At 36.0% G+C, this 23,195-nt stretch overlaps 2 protein-coding genes across 5 annotated transcripts; one reads left to right on the top strand and one right to left on the bottom strand.

Annotated features, from left to right (window-relative positions):
• The first annotated feature begins 311 nt into the window (after positions 1-311).
• Positions 312-12,284, top strand: LOC140776923 (probable cellulose synthase A catalytic subunit 8 [UDP-forming]). 4 transcript variants are annotated; one of them, XM_073120771.1, is made up of 13 exons: positions 313-335; positions 2,465-2,528; positions 3,194-3,396; positions 3,521-3,605; positions 3,760-3,946; positions 4,779-5,045; positions 5,145-5,490; positions 6,344-6,481; positions 6,571-6,696; positions 6,783-6,995; positions 9,587-9,997; positions 10,781-11,131; positions 11,257-12,284. In XM_073120771.1, exons 5-13 carry the CDS (start codon positions 3,795-3,797, stop codon positions 11,836-11,838), a joined length of 2,586 nt encoding a protein of 861 aa, XP_072976872.1. In that variant the 5' UTR covers positions 313-335; positions 2,465-2,528; positions 3,194-3,396; positions 3,521-3,605; positions 3,760-3,794; the 3' UTR covers positions 11,839-12,284. The 4 variants fall into 4 exon arrangements, with proteins under 4 accessions (XP_072976871.1, XP_072976872.1, XP_072976869.1 ...); XM_073120768.1 differs by lacking the exon at positions 313-335 and adding an exon at positions 991-1,358; XM_073120770.1 differs by lacking the exon at positions 3,194-3,396 and having other exon boundaries at positions 312-335.
• Positions 12,285-13,771: 1,487 nt separating this feature from the next.
• On the bottom strand, positions 13,772-15,599 carry LOC140777291 (transcription factor MYB61-like). The gene is made up of 3 exons (XM_073121310.1): positions 15,207-15,599; positions 15,000-15,129; positions 13,772-14,923 (listed from the first exon to the last, which is right to left on the bottom strand). Exons 1-3 carry the CDS (start codon positions 15,337-15,339, stop codon positions 14,035-14,037), a joined length of 1,152 nt encoding a protein of 383 aa, XP_072977411.1. The 5' UTR covers positions 15,340-15,599; the 3' UTR covers positions 13,772-14,034.
• Between the last annotated feature and the right edge of the window lie 7,596 nt (positions 15,600-23,195).

A 23,195-nucleotide genomic window follows, 5' to 3' on the forward strand; every position in this document is an offset into this window, starting at 1 on the left:
TTAGTTAATTATTCCCATGGAGCACTCTAATGTTGAAGAATTGCACATGTTTATGCTGTGCTAATTGCCTTCTGCTCTATTATGGAGGGAGGGTTATGGCTTCCTAGTGATCTAAGTGAATCTATGGCGTCCTTAGTTGAAAGGCATATACATATTTAGGCCCTATTGTTCCTTCCTATTGCTTCTTTTCCAAGGAGGGAACCCTTTTATGGAAAGTGGGGAATTCTTGAAAGGGAGGGAAGTAATATTACACACTCTATATATGTATGTAAACCATGCAAGGGTCCCTTGCTAAAGGAGCAGATGTTGCACCAACAACCTTTCAAAACTCTAAGGTATCACTTCTCTTTTCCTTCATACTTCTCATATGCAGAGAGGTTATAAGTTTGAATTTAACGGTGTTTCAATTAAATCGATGTCATTGAGATTTGGATTTAGATAATACTTATCGTACTAAACAGCATATGTATTATATTAATATATACATATACTTTGCCGATTAACCCACTTAGTTTGGCCTAAAATCAAATTATCTCTACACTTTCATTTATATTACTTTGCCTCCTCTTTGATGTAGACTAATGTAAAATTGCTCAACTTTTTCATCCAAATTTAATAGAGAAAGTGTAATTTTTAAAAAAAAAATTATTAGAGGAAAATTTTCCACCATATTCAATATTAAATATTAGAATTTTCCTTCTCATTCCATTAAATTTAATCACGATATCTTTTACTTTCAACCTCTTAAAAGATTCATATTTACTCAAATAATGAAATTATTAATATAATAAAAGTATTATGATAATTTACAATTAATTTATTAAGTTGGATAAAAAATTTAACAATGTCTAAGTGATATATATATATATATATATAAAAGAAAAGTTCGGTGGCCGGTATATTATAAGGCATAACCGGGTAATTTGAAATTTACCCATTTTATTATTATTATAAAATCCCGAAATTATTTATGTTCCGGTTTTGTCGCGCTGGCAAACCAACTCATCGAGCGCGGGAGAGCGAAGAGCTATCTAGAGAGAGAAAGAGGAGAGAGAAAGAGGAGAGAAGTTTCATGGCAGAGCAAAACCCTCTCTTGAGGAGATCTCAAAATCCCAGATCTCTCCCCGCCTCTCCCGAGTCTCCCTCCATGGAGAGCTCGACCGGGTCTTCTTTCTCTCTTTCTAATCCCAAGAATACCCCCCATGTCCTCTTCTTCTTCTTCTTCTTCTTCTTCTTCTTCCTCCTCCTCCTCCTCCTCCTACCATCCCTACCACACACAAGAACAAGAAGAGGAAAGAAGAGAAAGAAGCCATAGTGTATACGCAAAAGGCCATTTTTTCACCTAAATGGACAACCCGGTGAGGAAAATTTGCTTCCTTTCTTACTGCAGATTGTCTTTTTTGTTTGTTTGTTTGTTTGCTTTGCATTGTTAGGCTTTGTGCCGTAGTTAGTTTTATTTCCTATTTATTGGGCATTCGGGATTTCATTCTGATTACTAAATTAACGTTCCAATTTCACATCAGAGATGACAAATATTTTCACATGCAAGTCTGCTACTACTTTATGATATTGTGTATAATACTTCAAATAGAAATATTCTCTTCAAAATTGCTAGTCTCCTCTGTAATTTAGAATAATTTTTATCTTGAGGAAGAATCTTTGTCCTTCGCTATAGTATATCTTTTCCATCTGAAATGAATTAATTACCTGAGTATTTATTATGAAACTGCTAGCCGGCTTTCTGGCATATTATCAGGCCATCACCTTACGTATAATATGTGCCATGAGCCAGCTTTCTAATAGCAGGGGAGACCTCTTGCTACATGACATTCAATTTTCTTACAAAGTGTAAATTTGTCGCAGCTTGGGCTTGACCTTGTAGAAATACAGTGTGACTTGGAAACTCACTTGTATTATTCTTATTTGTTTATGCTTGCTGTTATTTGATCGTATTTTTCATGCTAATGATGGATAACTCAGTTAGCTTCTTTTCTTGTTTTTGGTTTCCTTTTTACCATGTTCGATGCAATCATAATTTTTTCTTTAAGTTTATATACTTATTATTTATGAAAAAAATCGGTAAGCGTAAATGGTATTTTAATGTTTGGTGGACATACATGAAGAAGTTTGTAGTGTGATTCATTGACAATTTAACATGCATCCATGACATGACAGATGAAATTGTAGAGCACTACATTTTTCTTTACTATATGATGACATTTCTTCTAATAATACTCAAAGCATAGAAATTTGTCATAGTTCATGGCTGGTTCTGAAAAGGAGGCTGTCTTTTTTTTAATTGTTGACTGTAGCTATAATTCTCAATATGTATGTTGTTGACATGGTCTTGTTCTGTCTTAAGCTAGTTAGATAATCAAAGGAAAGTTGAATTCTTTTTGTATCAGTTGAGCCCTGTTCAAACTCGCACTTGTCTAAGGCTTTCATTTGTTCCTCTGCTTTATAGATTGGAAAGGAGGTACATAATCAAGTTTGCCAAGTTTGCCAATATTGGCTACGATCTCATCAAGGTGAGAAGCCATTTTTTTCTTGCACTGAGTGTTTATTTTAAGTCCGCAGGACCTTTTTGAGTTCATATGGAAAATGGGAAGTCAACCATGGCAAAATGCAATGGTCTTTATAATGCACACAAGCTTGTTGTTGTCTTTTGGTCTTTATTATGTGAACTTGTAGTAGTATTATTGTGTCGTGTTTTTTCTGCATATATACCCTTCAAAAATCCTTATTTTCTTATATGCCCATCTAAAGTTGATATTTGTATATATACCCCTCAAAACACATTGTTTTTGTATTTTTGTATGTATACTTTTTAAAACTCTTTTTTTTCACATAGATACTCCTTGAAATTAACTAATTGTTAAAATTTGAACAATTTTAAAAAAGACAAAAATATTCTTATTCTAGTTTCATAGATTTCTCCTAGTTAAGGGTATTTTTATCTTTTCTCTAATAAATTATTGAGTCTTAACTTGGAAAATAATCGGGAGGATATTTATGCAAATAATATATGTTTTGAGAGGAATTATGCAAATATTAATTTTAAAGTCACATACAAGTAAATAAGAGATTTTATAAGGGTATAAATACAAAAAATCCTATTATGTTTATAGTGCTTGAATTGACAGATAATCCAAAGCAGAATCTGATTGTCTAAGAAATATTATTGTTTTTATAGGGGTCTGTCCAATACTTGATAATGAACTACAATGTACTTCTGGTATCTTGACATCTAACTCAAGTTACATCCTGGATTCGGACAACTTGGGAAGTTCTTCAGCTCTCTATGAACAAGTACACGATGATGATAATTTACAGTGTCCAAAAACAGTCTTTACAATAGATGTTCCTGAAAGGAGGACCATTCAGAAGGGTCAAAGGGCAAGTACCTAAGACCATCTGGCTTTTTAGATTTAGATTTTTTTGATTTAACTTAGGTTTGAAAGATTGCCCTTCTTAATCCTTAATTTTAGCCCTTTAGAATGATAATACTTGTGAATTACAGCACGTACACACAGAGCTACCTTCACGATTCATAAAGGCCTGTACTTTCAAGCATCCAACTTTTGGCATTTGGAATTGGGAAAAAGGTTGTCTTAAACCTTTGCCTTCTTATCAGTTTGGTGATATTTAACTGTCATTTTTTAGTTTCGTTAAATATATAGGATACTTACAACTTCAGACTGAAATTGTTGCCTTATGTACTTGAAGTTTATGATGATCCTTTCTTTTTATTGGTTGAAGCTGGACTAAGATTACAACCACAACCATCAGCCTCGATGAGCTCTAGAACTAATTTTTGGAGGGAAAGGCTTCAAAAATGGAAGCTTGCTCAGGAAAAGATATCCTCTGCGGAAATAAACCAAGAGAAGCTTCTTGAAGAAGATGATTCTGGTCTTCTATCTGATGTGGAATTTGACCAAATGAAAATGTAAGAATGTCACTGTAAGGTTTTCCATGCTCTTTTACATTTATTTTATCAATTTTAAGAAACATGTGTAATATTTGAAATGAATCCTGAGTGGATGGTCTTCACTTGTGGGCTTTATGGCCATATTCAGAAGCTAATTGTACTACTGCAAGTGCATTTATTTATTTGACAAATTGTCATCTTTGAGAAAGTACATGGCTAACACAGTGCAATACGGTCCTTGCTTCATCATTTCAACCTTTCTAGATCTCTAAATGTTGTCATTTTTACTCCTTATTAAGATTATTCCAATGATAAGAGGAACTTGTGCAGAACTCCTAGGTTTATGAGCCTAAACTACAATCAACGCTCTGCCAACTAGCCTTGTCTTATCTTTTTCTTTAACTTGTCATCAGTTTCTAGAAAGTTGAGGTCAGGTTGACAGCAGTTGTAGAACTCTTCAAAACGTCTTTGGACAGAATATTTTTTGTGAAAGGACTTGATGTTGAAACATTTCTCTTTCTGGTTTTGAATTTTAATTTACAATCTGTTATTTTTCACTATGCTATGCTGCCAGATTAAAAAAGGTTATAAGGAACACATTTCTTAGCAGGACTGCATTACAAAACATCATGTTTGCTCCAGCTGATAAAATAGATTTTAGAAGAATTTCTTCTGGATGTATCAATATATGTATTGCTGAATGAAAACATGGATGTTTGGAAATTTTAGAAAAGTTTCATCTGAGAAATGTTCATAAAATGTCTGAGCTTGTCTGATTTATTTCGTCTTGTTTTGGTTATAACATTTTTCTACTCAAATATGCTCTTGATCATTGTTATCCTGCTTCTAGGTATGAGGAACTTCGTCAACCTCTTTCAAGGAAGGTGCCTGTCCCCTCCTCAAGGATTAATCCATACAGAGCTGCTATAATCCTTAGGCTTGTAGCCTTAGTATTCTTTCTCCAATACCGATTAGCTAACCCAGTCAGAAATGCTTATGGTCTCTGGTTAACTTCAGTTATTTGTGAAGTTTGGTTCTCTTTATCTTGGATTCTCGAACAGCTTCCCAAGTGGAAACCTATTAGAAGAGAAACATATCCAGAACGCTTGTGTTTGAGGTAACTAATTTCTTCCTAGTGTCTGTTTTTCTCTTCTTTTTCTTGGATAAGCTTTAGATTTTATAGTTCATCTAGTTATCTAAAGGCACATGCTTGCAGGTATAACCAACCCGGAGAACCATGTGAACTTGCTTTCATAGATGTGTTTGTTAGTACAACAGATCCAACTAAAGAACCACCTCTTGTCACATCAAATACTGTGCTCTCAATGTTGGCTGTAGATTATCCGGCAGAAAGGGTTACATGTTATGTCTCAGATGATGGAGCCTCAATGATAACTCTTGAAACCTTGCAGGAAACATGTCAGTTTGCCAGGACATGGGTGCCCTTCTGTAGGAAATTTAATATTGAGCCCAGAGCCCCTGAATATTACTTCTCACAGAAGGTGGATTATTTAAAGAACAGTACATTTCCTACATTTGCCAAGGAGAGAAGGACAATGAAGGTCATAAATCCTGTCTTTTAGTCCTACTTTCTTACATTACATGTAAACATGGACCATACTTTTTTTATTTAGTAACAAAATTTAGTGATGTGAAGGTTGCATATGGCCCTGACATTATCATATTTCATTAATACTGGGTATTTGCCCTTTGGGCTTCTCTATAATAATGGATAATTTTTTTAAGTTTCTGTTAAATTTTTGATGATTTTAACTTTTCAAGTCAAATAGCATATTGGTCGGTGTTGTAGCTTCCTGATAAATTTGATTCTAAACTACATTATGAATCTTTTTTCATGAACACTTGTGACACAACATATTGCTTCATTTTTGAAAAGTGAGGTGAACATTTATATTATAGGCTAGTTTCTTTATTTGCTTATGGAAGTTGTGATCTGATCATGGTTTTCAAAAGCTGCAGTGGTTCGGCTGTTGCAATTTGGAAAGATTGTTCAGGAACTTTTTCCATCTTGAATCTTTCAGGATAATCTGGGCAAATGGAATTTTTTGATAAAGAACTTCTTTTGCCATGAAGATGTTCTTTTTTATCATCTTATTAATGGATATGCTAATGGCTTAGCATCTTAATGAAGCTAGGTAAAAGAAAGATGCTAGAGAATCACGTGTGTGAGAATTGGTCTTTTTTAATGCTTTATGACTCTTTTGTTGAGTTGATCAACTTGTTTTTTTCCTCCCTTCACCAGCCAATCCAAATTCTACAGAAAGAAAAATTGTATATATATAGGCCGACTTGTTTTTTTGTCTCACATAGTCCTTACCTGTTATATATCATGATGCACCCCTTGATTTATGGATGACTTTATTGTTTATTCTGCTTGATTTTCACTGTGTTCAGAGGCAATATGAGGAATTTAAAGTCCGGATCAACTGCCTGATTGCAAAATTTCAAAATGTCCCCTGTGATGGTTGGGTCATGACAGACGGAAAACCATGGCCTGGAAATGATATTCAGAATCATCCAGGAATTATACAGGTTTTATATTTTCTTTCTTGCATACTCCATATACTAACGTTAATGACCTCTGTTTACACCATCATGGATCTGATTGAATGTGTCTCTAGATACTATTGGGCTGCAGTGGACCAAGTGATGCTGAAGATAGAAATCTTCCACAACTTGTTTATGTGTCCCGTGAAAAGCGCCCTGGTTATCAAGATAATAAGGTTGCAGGAGCCATGAACTCTCTGGTACATAAATTTAGTAGTGGTCAATGATCTTCAGGCATGTAAATTACCAGTGAGAATGCTTGTAATAATCTTTTAGAAATCTGCAGGTTCGGGTTTCAGCAATTCTTACAAATGGAGCTTATATTCTGAATCTTAATTACAATCACTACATAAATAACAGCAAAGCTTTCCTGGAAGCCATGTGTTTTATGATGGACACCAATATTATGGAGAAGGCATGCTTTGTTCAGTTTCCACAGAGATTTGATGGCGCTAATGCAAGAAATCAGTATTCTAACCACAATACGATCTTCTACGACGTGAGTGAAATTTTGTAATCCATATAATGCATTATTTATACATATAGTTCCTTTTTCAGAAAAAAAAAAATCTTAGTGTCAAGATTAAACTCAATCATCTACCATCTTAACAGGCATGAGCATTTTGCATACATAATTATGTTGAAGAAGTGAATTTCAACTAATAATTGAATATGCCTAACATGTCTGTCACTATCTATATTCTTGATTGATTTGTACATGCTGGCAAGTTGCCGCTTTAATGCATACCCTACCAGAACTTTGGCTGGCACATACGCATTTAGTCAAGACATGAACATTCATTCATTTGTAATTTGCACCAACATTGTCAGTGGAAGTAATGATATCTAATGATAGCATTTATATACTGACAACATAAATAGTTGGAGAATTGGTTTATTTGCACTAGTTAACTAAACTCTGGCTGTGGGGGACCTGGTTGCACTTGCAAATTGCAAGTGGATCTGAGAGAGAGAGAATTCAATATGCATTATCTAGTGCAGAATTTTTGTGTTCATTTAATGGTCAAGGACGACTACAATAATTGTCGTTCTAATTTGTTATCTGATTGGATCCTTCTCTTTGACTCGATGTCATTAAGTAGTGTAGAAAATTAAAAGTCAGAATCTTTTCTTGTGAATTAGGAATGTAAACATTTTGTACTTTTTCAACAACAGTAGCGTGTTGTGCTGTGTTAGAAAGTACGTGGATCCAACGATATTCGTGTCACTATCGGCACGAGGACATGCCGACCGGCATGCCTCTACTTGACCCTGTCATTCATTTAACATATTTTTAATTAAAAAATTAGGATATTTAGATATGTTTTTGGGTTTTTAACATGTCAATCTTTAGTTTTTGGTTTAAATTAATATATTAAAACCTACATTATAGTGTTTTATCTTTAGATTATTTTTGTAAATGCCATATTTTAGTAAAGATAAAACAATAGTCAAATATAAATATTATTCAATACATAATATGAGTGAATACATTCATTAAACTAATATTAATAATTTAGTACTCCATAATATGATTGGATTCTCCATAATATAATGGAACACATAATATTAATTGATAATAATTTAATAATTAAAACTAATATCTAATTAAACATAGAATAATAGGGATAATCAAAGACTTCATTTAATGATTATTGATGAAAATTGAAAAAATAAAAAAACTCCACATTGGCACAGAGATTGGCATGCAACACAGGGGTGTGCCAGGTGCCATGCCACCACTGGCACGACCATCCTTGCGTGAATCATTTTCTAACGAACTCTGTTTTGGGAAATGACTTTTGTTGAAGTAAAGGATATAATGTCTTTCCACATTGCTTATATCATTATGGTCTTACTAGCATCTTGGGGCTTTGGATGAATATGTAAAGATTGGTATAGAAAAAATTTAGGCAATATGTTACAACTACCCTTAAGGAAGATGATTGTGATTTGAGTTGCAGCCCTGGGCAGAATTAAACACGAAATTTTTGAAGGCAATAGGGATCAATTTATCTGTTAAAATGACCTAAGCTTTTGTTCCTCTAGAAGTCAGGAATCCAATGTAATCAGAATCTTGTCGGTCGGATTTGTAAATGAAAAGATATGTTGGAAATAACGACCAAAGGTCAAGGATGACAGAATGGAAGCGAATGATGAAAATTGGTGATATGGTTAGGATTTGGATTATGGAAGTGAAAAATAGCTATGGTGGATAGGATAGTACCTTAAGTAAGTCGAGGGCGGAGAAGGGGCTTCCAGGTGAAACTGGTCATCGGAGTATGGAGGGAGAAGCGGCGGAGTTGTAACCTCGACCGTGGGTTGAATCTTGGAGTGGATACCAAAGGGTCGAGAGGAAGAGGGAGAAGGTTGGCTCATGCCTAGGTGCAAAACAAAGACTAAATGTTCAATAATACTAAAGTGGCTGTCATTTCATATATTTAGAGGCTAGCCATACTTTAAAAAATAATAAATAAACCCTAATACAAAATTATCCAACGAACGGCCTCGCTAAGTCGTTCGAATGACCAAAATAGTGACTTTATATGTATGAACACTATGCAGACGCTCGAATGCCCCAGCTAGAAATCTTTATTCTTTAAAACTAAAATGATCAAGTTCGAGACAGGTTGGTTAGATTCAATCCGTATTATAATCACGAACAACACAACATAATATAGGAACTTCTTTTCTAGTATTAGAGTATAAATATAAATATCACTCTTATCTAACAACTTAAGTTTTTAGAGTAATTGGTAAGCTGAGATATCAAAGCAGCGATTGAATGACGAAAAATACATATGTCATTTAAAATATTAAACCTCCACTCACTTAATCAAGTCCACTTCTTGGACCTAGGCCCAAAAGTGAAGAGAAATATTTGAATATATAAAATATAAAGATCGTTGTTTTTCAACAACTTAAGCTTTTAGAGTAATTGATGAGTTGACAGCTAGTTATCTAGTTTCCATGAATTAGTTGGCTCATTATCTCTATTTAAGACCTCTAATAGAGTTTTTTTTTCAAAAAAAAAAAAATCAAACAATGGGTTCTAGTAATTCTCAGTTGTCTTTTTTTATGATTTTGCAGGTAAACTTAAAGGGTCTTGATGGAATACAGGGGCCCCTTTATGTTGGCACAGGGTGCTTCTTTAACAGGAAAGCATTGTATGGATATGACCCACCAATGGAATCTAAATGCAGCATACTTAGCTGGTATAAACCAGGAAAGGAGAAATTTTATGATGGCTGTGGTTATGCTTCTACTGTTCATCTAGAGGCAAGCACCTCATGTGATGTGGAACCAAACATTCTTGAGGCTGAATATCCTTCTCTTTTTCTGAGCTTGAAGCAATATTTTGGCCAATCACTAACTCTTATAGCTTCAATAATTGTCAAGGATGATAGATTCTCAAGGTCTGAAACGCCAGAAGATCTCCTAAAAGAAGCAATTAATGTTGTAAGCTGTGATTATGAGGAGAATACTTCATGGGGGAGAGAGGTAACTGCATTGATATTTGTGTTTTCTGTAATACATATAATGTATGCTTTAAGGAGTTGGCACCTTTGGTGCTGGCTAGCTTATTCATAACTTCTCTGGTAAATTCAAATGATCCCATCTATTTAATCAATTATTTGAGTTACTTTATTTTTACAAAAAGTTAATTTGACTAACACTAAATTTTTAAATTCCATTTCTATCTCTGTTTGAAAGAATTGGGGGTTACAATTTCATCCCATTGAGATGACCGCTTTGCTTTACTATCCATAACTTCTTGTCCACTAAGATCTTTTACTCAAGCTTAGCACTTCTAAACCTAATCTAACATTTTCATGACCGAATTCTTTATACACTCTCAATTGGAATTACTGAATTAGCAGAACTTCCGCACAGAATAATGAGAACAATCTTGTGCAATTTTGTTTTGGCAATTTTGACATATAGTGAAGATCATAGTTTGGCCAGTTATTTATCTTGGTTGCACGTGATAATACGGTCAGAATTTGTTCTTTCACTTGTTCTTTTTCAAGAGTAATGCTTTTTTTAAAAAAATTAATAGACCGTGAATTCTTACTTCTTCCATTTATCATTTTGTTTATGAGTTATCCATTGACAGTAATATGAGTAACTAAAGTCCAATCCAGTTTGTTATGGGAAAATAAAAGAAATTTAAATTTACCACTAGCATATCTCATTCAATGAGGAAAATGACTATCTAATTAATGATATCTGCATAAGTTCTGACTGATTTCTCTAACACTAGGTTGTTTTGTTGTTCGGCAGATTGGTTGGATGTATGGTTCTCGGACTTCTGACATTCTGACGAGTCTTAAAATGCATGCCCGCGGATGGAGGTCGATATATTGCACACCTGCCCGTCCTGCTTTTAAAGGAAGTGCACCAGTCAACCTTTCTGATCGTTTGAATCAGTTACTCCAGTGGGCTCTTGGCTCCATTGAGATTCTATTAAGTCGGCATTGCCCTATCTGGTATTCATTTGGAAGCAAGCTTAGGTGGTTAGAGAGGATGGCATACATCAATGCCACCATTTATCCACTGACATCCATTCCCCTCGTTATATACTGCACTCTACCAGCTATCTGCCTTATCAGTGGGAAATTTATCATTCCACCTGTAAGTTAAATAAATCAAGCAGGAAACGTTGATAACTGTTTTGGTTGCTAGAAAACAAAAAAAAACCTAGGAAACTGCATACTTTTATCTAGATTTTAATCGTTAGAATTGTTTCACATGTGCAGATCAGTTATGTTGGAAACATCTCTCTTGCTCTTCTCTTCCTTTCAGTTTTCACAACAGGACTTCTGGAAATGAGGTGGAGTGGTGTTGGAACTGAGGAATGGTGGAGAAGCCAGCAGTTTTGGGTGATAGGAGGAGTTTCTTCCCATCTGTTTGCGATTATTTATGCACCAATAAAGATTTTGGTAGGGAAAAGTGCAAATTTAACTGTCCTGACAGAGAAATTTGTTGAGGAGGATCTTAGGGAGCTGTATGTCTTCCGATGGACTTCTCTTTTGGTAGTCCCAACAACGATAATTCTCATTAATATGTGGGCTATTGTTGCTGGAATATCCACTGCTATCAAAGATACAAATGGGTCTTGGGTTCTGTTATTCGCTAAATTATTATTCTCATTCATGGTGCTCATCCATCTATATCCATTCTTAAAGGGCTTGTTAGTCCGCCAACAGAGAGTTCCAACTATTATTGTCATCTGGTCGCTTCTTCTTGCTTCCCTATTTTCTATGTTGTGGATTCGGATTAATCCATTTGTGACAAAGTTTACTGGACCTAATGTTGAGGAATGTGGTATTTACTGTTAAAATTTGAGCTCTGCAGGATGGTTACCGTAATCTTTTACTACAGGTTTCGACAAATATGAATGCACATATGCTGCTGAGGAAGTCGATATTTTGGCTGAGATTTCCTCATCAGGACTTGGCAATATTAAGATCAGTATGCAGAATTAAAGGCAATCATATGGCAGAAATTTGGAGCAGCTGTATGGGTTTGAGAATAGAAAACAATTGGGATTTAGCAAATATAGCATGAAGCTTGGTGTTACTCATCCTGGTTTCTGTCCATTAGAAGGCTTACTGGTCGTTTTTGTAACCTTTCCCTTCGACCTAGTTCCTGCTTCTAATTCATGTGGAATGGAGCTTAAATCTCCACCCTTCTAACTTTTCAAACTTTCTGTAAAAAATGTACTGATAAAACTTTGTCCTAAGGGGCAGTAGCAGAAAGAAGGAATAAAAGATTGTCTTATTCATCCATTATTGGTATAGTTTAATTTTCCCCTCTTCACTCTGCTTGAGAAAAACTTGTAATCAGATATGACTACTTCTCTTTTATCAGCTAAGGAAAAGTTCATAATGGGAAAAGCATACTATCCTACTGCTTGAGTTGGACATTTGACACTTTTTCTCTCTTCTTTTGGGCTCATTCATGCCATAATACTTTCTTTCAGGTGATGTTCTTCCTCTTTGGTCTTCAGAGTTGATGATCACATATCAGGGTGGTGCTTTCCAGTAGGGTAAAAATCTTTTCTTTTTCCCCCCTTTGTCAGCTAATGAACAAAGTCAATATTTGCATTGGTCTTCTTGCTTTAGCATTAATTCATTTGCTCAGTTAATATTCCTATTTAATCCACAAGTTCAGGTCATCTTAATGCATGCAATCCCTATCTTGTGGTCTACCATGCTAACAAAGTCATAATAGTCCATGAAAAGTTGTTGACTTGGGAACAAAATAAATGTGGAGCTCTGAGAAGTTGAAAGAGCCTTGGAGGCCAAGATACTTCTGCCCCCAATGTCATCAGCATCAAGGAGAGCTAGTCAAATAGACTAGCACTAGAATTTCCTACCACATTCACCACACTTAGTGGCTCCCAAAATCACAGGCATAGTCTCATACTATTGATTGATTCACATGTCCTAAGCATTCCAGGTCAAAATGGATGTTAAGATAATACCAATAGTTATAGATGAGATTCGATCATATGGTTCTGCGGTTGGTGTGGGATTAAGGGTTATAATCTTTGCACGAGTAGGTAAAATGAGTGGATCCATTTTTATCATCATTGATAGATTTGCTTTCATTGTTTGGTAGGAGGGTGATAGCCTTGCTTGGCAGTAAGAGTAGACTCATATCTTTCCTTGCCTGCAAAGCTCTATAATGACGTAGAGAGTGATCAAGTAGCAATCAGATGAATAAACAAAAGACTTGGACAGCTACTAACCCTGTCTTCACAAGTGCACGTACACAATAAGCAGTAGGCTTCATGTTATTGTTGACTGAATGTCTGGTAACTAGGTGGTGTAATCGACCATAGCTTTGTTTTTGAAATTTATTTTCGAGTCTAAGTCAATGGTTCTAGTTTGAATTGATCAATTTCAATTCAAGCCTCTTTCCAGCCGCTTGATAAGTAAATTCAAGTTTATATGATACAAATCAAGACCGATCGATCTTATTTACTCTATAATACATACATACATACATACATACATATTTATTTATATTTATATATGAATTGAGCCTTATTGAGCATTACATTCGGGTCTGATTCAATTGATCAAGCTTAAGCTTGTCTCATTTCAATCCGGCTTGATTAGTAGTGGTAAAGTCGTTTGGTAGATTAATTTGCGGCAGAAGAGATCATACAAGTGGTAAAGTACGTAGAGATATTAGAAACATGCAACAGAAGTAGAGACTTGTACTGTTTACAAGACAGAACAACAAACAACCTGTGAGTTTGCATGTCAGCAAAACAAAAAGGTGAGGAGTCACAAGAAAGGAAAATACATCTTTAACAAACTTCATTCATAGGAACTTTTTTTTGATAAGTGAAGAACTGCATGGATCTAATATGTTGCATTATGCTTATATACAATAGGAAAATTTTTTTGGTGGCTCTGAAGAAGCATTTCTTCCCAAAGCCCTCCACAAATCAAGAATTCTCAAATCAAAGCTTGTCTCCAACCTTTTTGTTGTGGGTCTTCGTATCTCGTTGCAGCGATATTCTACACTTGTTCGAAAGGGAAAGAAGCTCTTTGCAGATCCTTACAGTAGATGTCTGACTCTGGTAACTGCTGCAGGGGCTGCTGATTCTTGTGCCAAGTACTTAGCCCGTCGATGGCAAGTGAGTTTTCTTCTTTGATTCCATCATACAGAGACTGGCTTTGGTTGCAGATTCCGGCAGATAACGGAAACGAACCATGAAGGTACTCAGACCATTTGAGGTCCTCATGTTCTTCCTGCAGTTGTATACGGACATCTTTCTCTAATGCTACATCTAACCATGGGAAGATGCCAGTCTCGAATAAGGAGGTAGTACTTTGCAGGTCAAATCCAGTACTAGTGGTCACACTGCTCCCGCTGCTGCTACTACCGTTAGCAGCATCCCAGTATGGATTACCAGTGCAGCCCTGCAGAGAATTATCCTGTGGGAGATGGACCACAGGCTTCAAATTCATCAAATTTGAGAGAACCGATGTCGAAACCGATGTATTGGCATTGGATACAGAGGTGCAATTGTTCTCTGCATTAGTATGATTAAACCAGAGGAGTGGATTTGAGTTGCCAGTAAAATCATGGTCGAATCTTAACTGTGGAAGAGAAAGATAGTCCATAGCAAATTCTTTGGCGGCCGTCGTAGTCGAATTCTTAGAGGAAATGAGATTTCCCACCATGGTGGTGGTGTTTGATGGAGGAGGGGGTTTGAGGTCACTGGATCCAGAAGTCCATCCACTGTTAGAGGGAGTTTTCTCTTCATCTTTAGCCTCTGCAAGTGGCTTGTGGGTGTTGGGGTCAATGCCTCGCTCCCTCAGCTTCTTCTTGATGCAAGAATTCCACAAGTTCTTGATCTCATTGTCTGTCCTTCCCTGTAATTGTGCTGCAATTTGAGACCACCTAAAGAACAATTGCTGGTTAGAATCCTTGGATCATATGGAGATGAATCTTAGAATAGCCCAGGGGCTTTTCTTACCTATTTCCCAGTACTGCATGCAGCTCAATTATGAGATTCTCCTCTTGTTGTGAGAATGTGCCTCTCTTTAGACCTGGTCTCAGGTAGTTTATCCACCTCAACCTGCAGCTCTTCCCACACCTCTGGAGACCTGCATGCAAAAACTTCTTCTTGTCACAATTCAGATGCAGAAGCAGTAGAATTTGTATCAGTTATCAGTAATACTACCTGCTTGTTTAGGAACAGAGCTCCAACACCCATGACCATACTTGGTGATGTGATTCATGAGCTTCTCATCTTCCTCAGGAGACCACAGGCCCTTCCTCAGCTTCTGCTTGTAGCAGCAAGAATGCCTCCCCATTTCACACGGCACTTCTTGATCTTTGAGTTTGGTATGGGAATTATAGATGGGAGGGGATGAGGAAAAGATGTAGCATTGGAGAAGACAAATGGAATTGAGAACAGAGGACTGCTGCAATGCTGAACAAATAAAAGAGATGTCACACTCAAGTGGGTGGGGGTGATTAAGCTGAGGGTTTTCTTCCCCTACTCCCCTCCTTTTAAAAGTGCGAATGGGAGAGGAAGGGAGGGGAAGGTTGGGCACTGGGGTGTTTACTCATCTCTATTGTATATATAGGAACTAATAGTATTCTGTTGCAGTAACAGTGGGTTAATTGCTCTGATATTTTAAATTTCACTAATTGTAATCTTTACAACCAAGAGAGTCAAAATTCTAACAAATCTTACAACAAGAATCTTTCCTTATGCAAAACAAAACAAACCAGAGATTTTGAATGTAGGTTTTTGGAAGTCATTTTGCCTGCTCACCTCGGAAAGTTTCATCATTGGGTAGAAATAGAAGAGAAAGAAAAGAAAAAGAAAAACATAGTTGTGTACTTCCATATTCCAAAATAGAGTACACCTTCCTTTTATTTTAAAAGCTCATTACTCATTAGCTTCTTGGAAACTTCTTCCTTGAATAATTAGTACTATTACATGCTAAAGATAGCTATCCAACTCATAGTGGATAATATTTTCTACCCATGAAGCACGTTTGCAAGAGCGAAGAACCAAGCAGTCGTAAGTGTTTGTACACCACTACCCTACCTTGCTAATAAGTTTCTGCATTGCATTTGATATCAGTGGAGAAGTCGTGCTATGTCACTAACAATACCTCTCTTTGTCTCGTCTTCTGAGACCGACACTAAATTTAGTATAATGATACGTGAACCATGTCATCGCAGAATTTATGCTTGTAATTTTTAGGTCTCATAGTGACAGTATAGAACATGCTTTAAACTTCATATATATATATATTGGTAGTTGTAACATAGTGCTAGTTCTTATATAAATGGAGCATATTATAATGTTATCGATACACGTGGTCATTAACCTATTGTTTTTCTTTTCTTCTCTCTTACTTACTACCTAGGAGATTATAAGCCATATATATTATTTTCTGGATCTGCACATGCTCAAGAAGTTGCGTAAAGAGAATCGTCATGCAATATCCAGCAAACCAGAGGGACCTAGAATCATAAACTGTCCATAAACTTTAGTTAATATTACTCAAACATAATATGTCCCTAGTAGTTGGCATGTTCAAACTTCTATCTATCAATTTCTTTGTCATCCTTAAAAAAAAAATAAAAAAAACAATGAAGAAGAAGAAGAAGAAGAAGAGACCCACATTAGATAACAACAACTGAAAGAGGAAGAAGATCTAGAAAGAAATAGCATGAAGCATGCAGGAAAAGCAGCAAGTTTTCAGAGTAATGCCGCATGTATTTATCGTCAGAACTGTATCATATTCTTTCTCTGGTAGTTGAATATTGATATAGTTCATGATGCAGGTAACATTCAAATCCAGTAGAAGCTAGGAGAATTGTAGAGGTATAAAACAAGAGTATCATTATCGTTTACTTCAAAATAACCTCTTAAAGTTTTGGTAGCTCAGTAAACATCTCAATTCCTCATTCTTCTGGATGACATTTTGGGTGGTGGCAAATGCAACACAAAGATTCTCAACACTTGATCACCCGAAAAAGCAAACATTTTATTAATTTTCAGTGGTCCAAAAACTCTATCCTTGTACGGCCGTGATTTCTAGTAGTGCTGATGGGAGATCACATCATCCACCATACATCTGTGGACCCAAATGGAACAAAACGGTTAGGAAAAAGGATATGAAACAGTGAGGTTACGCCGATTAATTAAACCGATCGAATATAAGAAACAATAAAAAAGATTTATTTAATATGTGGGCCAAACCATTAGATGGTACAGCTTAACACATTCCTTAATTTGGATTCATGTATATATATATATATATATATATATATATATATATAGAGTGATGAAGTCTTTTTCTCTTTTCTCTCTCTCTTTTCTGGTTAGGACAAAAGAGAGCACTTTCAGACTAGTTACTGCAAATCACTTAACCTGTTTCTTGATGTGAATGAGTTAAATTCCTGCATGGATACTGCACTACGTCGTCGTAATAAATTACATACAGATTACGTGTATGCCGACTGCTTTGTGTCAGTCACACTAGTGATAGTAGTATCTCCAGAATGTCGATTTCTTTGTATGTTTGCCTTTCATGACCACAGATTTCACGTTGGTGCAAATGGATTGTCTTACGTTGCCTATTGCAGCACTCGTAGCCAAAAATGGAGGTATCATGCATTAATAGTAGTGAGCACATCACTCTTTGTGCCCACTTGCTACTTTTTTGTTGCATGTCTTGAATGATAAGACACTTGCAAAAGAAGTTCAGTTGGTTTTCTGATCATGTACCCTTTTTTTACTCTAGGTTAAAAGTATCTCACCATTTTCATTCTTTGACCTAATGCTGCAGGATCGATGGCAATTCAAAGGACAACCAAAAAAAAAAAAAAGTGTCTGAATTTAATGAAAACTAATAGATCCTGGGAAGTGAATCACCATGCAGTCAGTCATAGAGTGTAGATGCATCCGGATTGCTCAAGAATTAAGCAATCCCATCCGTGGTGAACTGTTAAAAGGGACAACTCTATTGATTTTTAATTTTATTTTCTTTCATCCTTCTGAGGATTTCTCTTTCAATAAGCATGAACCATACTGTTCCTCATAACAATAGAATTGTCGGCATGTCTCGAAAACACCATCAATCCCATATTGAAGCTTTCATGCAGACAGCGACTGCAGTAATTTTCATTATAATCTCTGACAGGCGTTCCTGAGGGCGATGACATTAATTAATTATGAGACTTGACTTAGTTAAAAATAAAAATAAAAAAATCCTCAAAGAAAGAACAGTTCTTTTGTTTGACCTAGCTAATTATCTATCTCTTTTTGTAACACTATATGTATTTATGAAGATGAGGTTAATCTTGAAACATGGCACATTAATTGCCCATTTTTGGGAAGGAAGAAATGAAGGTAATAGTAACATTAACTTTGATGCAGAACTTATTTCAAGGACTTCTTGCGCAATAGTCTTACAGTGCTAGAAAATCTTGGATAAAGTAAACGTTTGGTAGCATTAATTAATTTGATTTCTGTTATGCTAATATCATTTTAAATGCAGGCAATAGATTTTCTCATTAGACTTCTCCACCGACAGGGAAAAAAAATGAAAGAAGATTGAAACTTCCACTTCCTGTCCACGACGACCACAAAGGTCAATTCCTTGCTTCATCTTGATTTCTTTCTTCCATTATATATTTGTATTGTAGTGGCCTTACAAACTAAAATTGACCGTTTCATAGGTGAATGATGTCTACTTAATTACAAGAAGAATATATCTAGGTAGCCTTAATCATTGCAAAATAGCCTTAATCTCGATCCAAGCCAATTGCAAAGTCTAGCTAAAAGAGAAGAAATATAATTTATATTTTCCCAATGAAGTGTCGAGATCTAAGGATGCATAGTGTGACTTATTATTAATAATAGTCCCTAATAACAGTGGAACGATAAGTACATTTAAAATAATTTGATACAAGTGTTGTACTAGTCTAAATTTTAAGTGCTTAGAATCACCCTTCCCTCAAACTGACCATCTTTTCTTCTCAATATAATTTTCAGATGATCACTATTACCTTTTGTTTAATCAATTAGGATGACTTTGTGATTAATAATCTGTAAGAAAGTTCCAATAAACTCTCTTTGTTTCTAACAATAATATTCAAGCGATCCATGAAATCATATATTATAGTGGCCCTCCACATAACATTGCCACCTCAAGTCTAGGTTCAATTCATCACGTTGCATATATAATTTGCAATAAATCTCCACATACATATATATATATATATATAACTACAAGAAATTTCTCTCCATATATATTATATATACATACATCAAAACGGGCAATTAATCACCGACAGAAATGGACCCTCAGATGTCTATCTTACAGTCAATCTATCGACAGCTACTTCCTCAAAACATCCATAACTACTTGACACCCTTAAGCCTGTCTTCTGCTACAACCAACCATGCTCAATCATCTAACAAATTTAGTCCTCTCTCTCTCTCTCTCTCTCTCTCTCTCACACACACACACACACACACACACACACACACACACACAGAGTTTTGTAATCCTTCAGTAGAACAAGCTGTTCCTTTCATGATCTTTCAGTTGGAATGGTAGATATATATATATATATATATTACATATTACATATATTTTAACCACTTAAATTTGTTTGAGCATATATGCATGCATGGAGTGGCCTGGGTGATCCTTATCGCTTTGCTGTGGGAAAATTAATGGGGGACAAAGATTCGAATAGAGAAGGAGGGGGTTTATAGGGTAGTGATGGTGGTGGTATATAACTTGTCTGGTTACCCTACAAATTAATGGATCACCTACCTAAGGACCCCATATTATATACATATATGTACATATGTCAAGCTACTCGTGCTACTATGTGCTTGGTTAATTAATTCTAGTTGGAAAGTGATAGTGGGAGGGAGAGACCTATGACTATTCCTGTGAGTTATGCCAAAAGAGAGCTGTGTGTGTGTGTGTGTTTGTATGGATAATGGAGTTGTGGGGTTGGGAGGCCTTTGATGAACATGAATGAAGGGTAGGGGTAGGGTGGACCTATCCAAGAATGACACCAATGCATACATGCCATTGACGTATCGATTTGAGAATGAACGACCCTCGTCCACTACTACTACTACTACTGTTAGCTGCTGCTGCTACTGCTACTACTACTACTTCTTCTTCTTCTTCATAGTTTCTGCCCCCACTTCCAATTAAATCAAATAAGGTGGGCGAATTAGGAGTCAATGAGTCATGGAAGGGCACTGATTAATATATATACATATATACTTACAAACAATTAATTGCTCCCAATTGCAACGCCACATTCTTTATATTCTTAGAAATTAATTTAACGAAAAATTTCCTCGTAGCATGATGCCAGAGACGGCATTTTATGTAAAAATTTACGTGATGATCATAAGTTGAGATAATTTAGATCAATTTCTTGTCACCAATTTTTATAAACCGGCTGTTTAATATAATTATATATATATCAAAGAGTAATTAATCGTTGTTGGTAGTAATTTTTATATATCAATAGATAGATTTGTTAATAATAGAAGTTAAGAGGTAGGGGGATGAATGAGAGTCAAATCATCCCAACCATATGAATTGAAGGCATCCAACGATCATTTAAAGCAAAAGTAGAACTTTATGGTTAGATTTGAGAGAAAGGAAACAAGGACGAGTTTGTTTATGGGACTGACTAAAAGCTAAAGCATATCAACTTCGGTCCAACATAAACATCGTATTCTACCACCTTTTTCTCTTATTTGAAAAGTTAGTCTATAAAAGTAAACCCCAGAAAGAAAGGTTTGTGTGAAAAATATGCACATTGCGAAACTTATTATTATAAATTAATTAATTAATTAATTAATTAAAAAAGAGAGGTTTCAAACTCCAATTATTCTCTCACGGAATAAATATTATTGGTCACTCAGATTTTTTTGTTTGTATTTTCTTCTTTTATTACTTAATTTAAAAGCATTAAACGTGGTTAATAATAATAATAATAATACGGTACGTGGGAGGGGGGGAAAGGGACGCAACACGTGGCACGGGCAACTCTAACCGCCACTGACGGTGACGTGACGTGGCAGGAGCTCGCCAAGTCCCAGTAGCTCGGGGACTGGCCTACGGTGGTCATGGGCTGGCGGGGGCCCACCTGGACGGTGGGCCCCCACTTAAAAGGCGAAGTTCGAGGCCCCCCGGAAATTTTCGGGGGGCGAAACCCCGATCGGCGCGAAAGGGACCGGGGCCGGAGGGCCCGACACGTGTGAGTTGGAGACCGCGCCCCACCCAAGTGGGCTAGGCTACGTGCATGGCCCCGACTTAGGTTTTTGGACAGCTACTCCGGCCTGGAGTGGGGTGGGGGGGGCCCGCGTGGCAAGACCACGTGGTTGTGGGTCCCGGACGATGGACGTCCACGTCGGATGGAGATAACCACCATGAATGAGCTGTCACTGTGAAGTGTGCTTTTCTGCCGCGCTATACGATTCCGCCACGTGGATAAAGAGTAACTCTGCTTAAATTAACGAAGAGGGAGATATTTTTCTTTTTTTTTACTTTTATTATTATTATTAGCAGTAGTAATTAGTGCTTAATGAAGCTTACCCCTTTTTTCTTTTTCTCCTCCTTTCCTTTTTTAGCCTACTCTCTCTAATTTGTGTATCTTTCTTATTAAACATATGAATACAAGACAAGAGTTAGCAATTTTAAAAGAAGTCATAATAATTTTCATAATTTTATAATTTGTTATTCGATTCCAGCACCACCGACAAAGTATTATCTAAATAAATCTTAATTTTATTTTTAATTCTTTAGACCATAGGTTAATCATAGATTAGAAAAACGAGATAGTCATCCCTAGCCTGAACAAAATAATAGACTACAGCGTATCCAAATCATTCACATATAACGCACTCTAATAAAAAGATCTAACAAATATCAACATTCTCGAATCATCGAGTCTATAAATTCTATTATTGGGGGGGGGGAGTAAGACCCAATAGTGATAGCCTTAAATTCCTATATCAATTTAGATACAGAGATAATGAGTGCTTCTTCTGCATCGGTTAATAACTAAGGAGGTGAATTAGAAATTCTCTTCAAGAAAGTGAAAAAAAAAATATCATGAAAAGAAAGTAGACCTAAAAATGCGGAATAAAATGGTTGCATAAAGGCTACCTAACTTTAATGTGAATGTTACTCTCTCCCCTCCCCTCCTCTCCTCTCCTCGTGCACATATCACTTCCCACAAAGAATTAAAATAAAATTTATTTTATTTTATTTAAATTAAAAAGAAAGGGAAGGGGGAAAAGTTAGGGCATGCAACATGGTCCCCCATGCATGCAAAAAAGAAAAGAAAAAGGTACTAAACTATTGCCAATATTACCACTTATAGACAAACATATGAGTCAAATAATGCATTTAAAACATGCCCAACAAAAAAGAAAAAAATGAAAAAATGAAAAAAAAAGAAAAAAAAAAAAAGAAGACCCAAGATTGCATGTTAACAAGCAGAGATAGAAATCTATCACAAAGTGAAGAAGTATTCAATCCGTGTGGAAGAGGAGGACCCACCTTTGGTTAGGTCTAGAAACTCAGAGAAAGTGATTGGATTAATCTTCTGGTTCCATAATGTTATCATTGGAGGCATTAAATACCCTGACATTGATTGCTTAACAAACTGGGGATGGATGCAGAATATTATTAAGCCTTTCGTCATGCATCCATAATCCTAAGGTCTTTCCTTCATGACAATGGAAACATATCAAACCACCTCCTCCTACCTTTACAGCACTAAAGCATTTCTAAGGTTTGTTGAAGTGATAGCATGCATTATTATCTTCTCCCCCCAAACTGCATGGCCCATGCTTTGCCAAGAGGCACTAATATGAGTTTTCTCCTACTAATTACTTCTCTCTAAGCAACCTAACCTTTTCTTATCATTGTTGATGAACAGAGAAGAGTCCACATTATTGTTAATGTAATCTAACGGATGTGATGAAGATTTTGTGGTCGGAATTCATCAAGGAATGGATTTGGAAGTATGTAGATAATTTGGAGTTTGGACTTTGGGGGAGGGGGGAGGAACAAAACAAATGCTAAGTTTTCGTAGTTAACACATCCTTAAGCAGCATGTCATGTGCTTCTTTCAATTCCTAACCAGTTTTTTA

The sequence above is a fragment of the Typha angustifolia genome, chromosome 15 (assembly GCF_048772165.1).
Source record: "Typha angustifolia cultivar Huaian chromosome 15, ASM4877216v1, whole genome shotgun sequence".
NCBI classification, from domain to species: Eukaryota; Viridiplantae; Streptophyta; class Magnoliopsida; order Poales; family Typhaceae; genus Typha; species Typha angustifolia.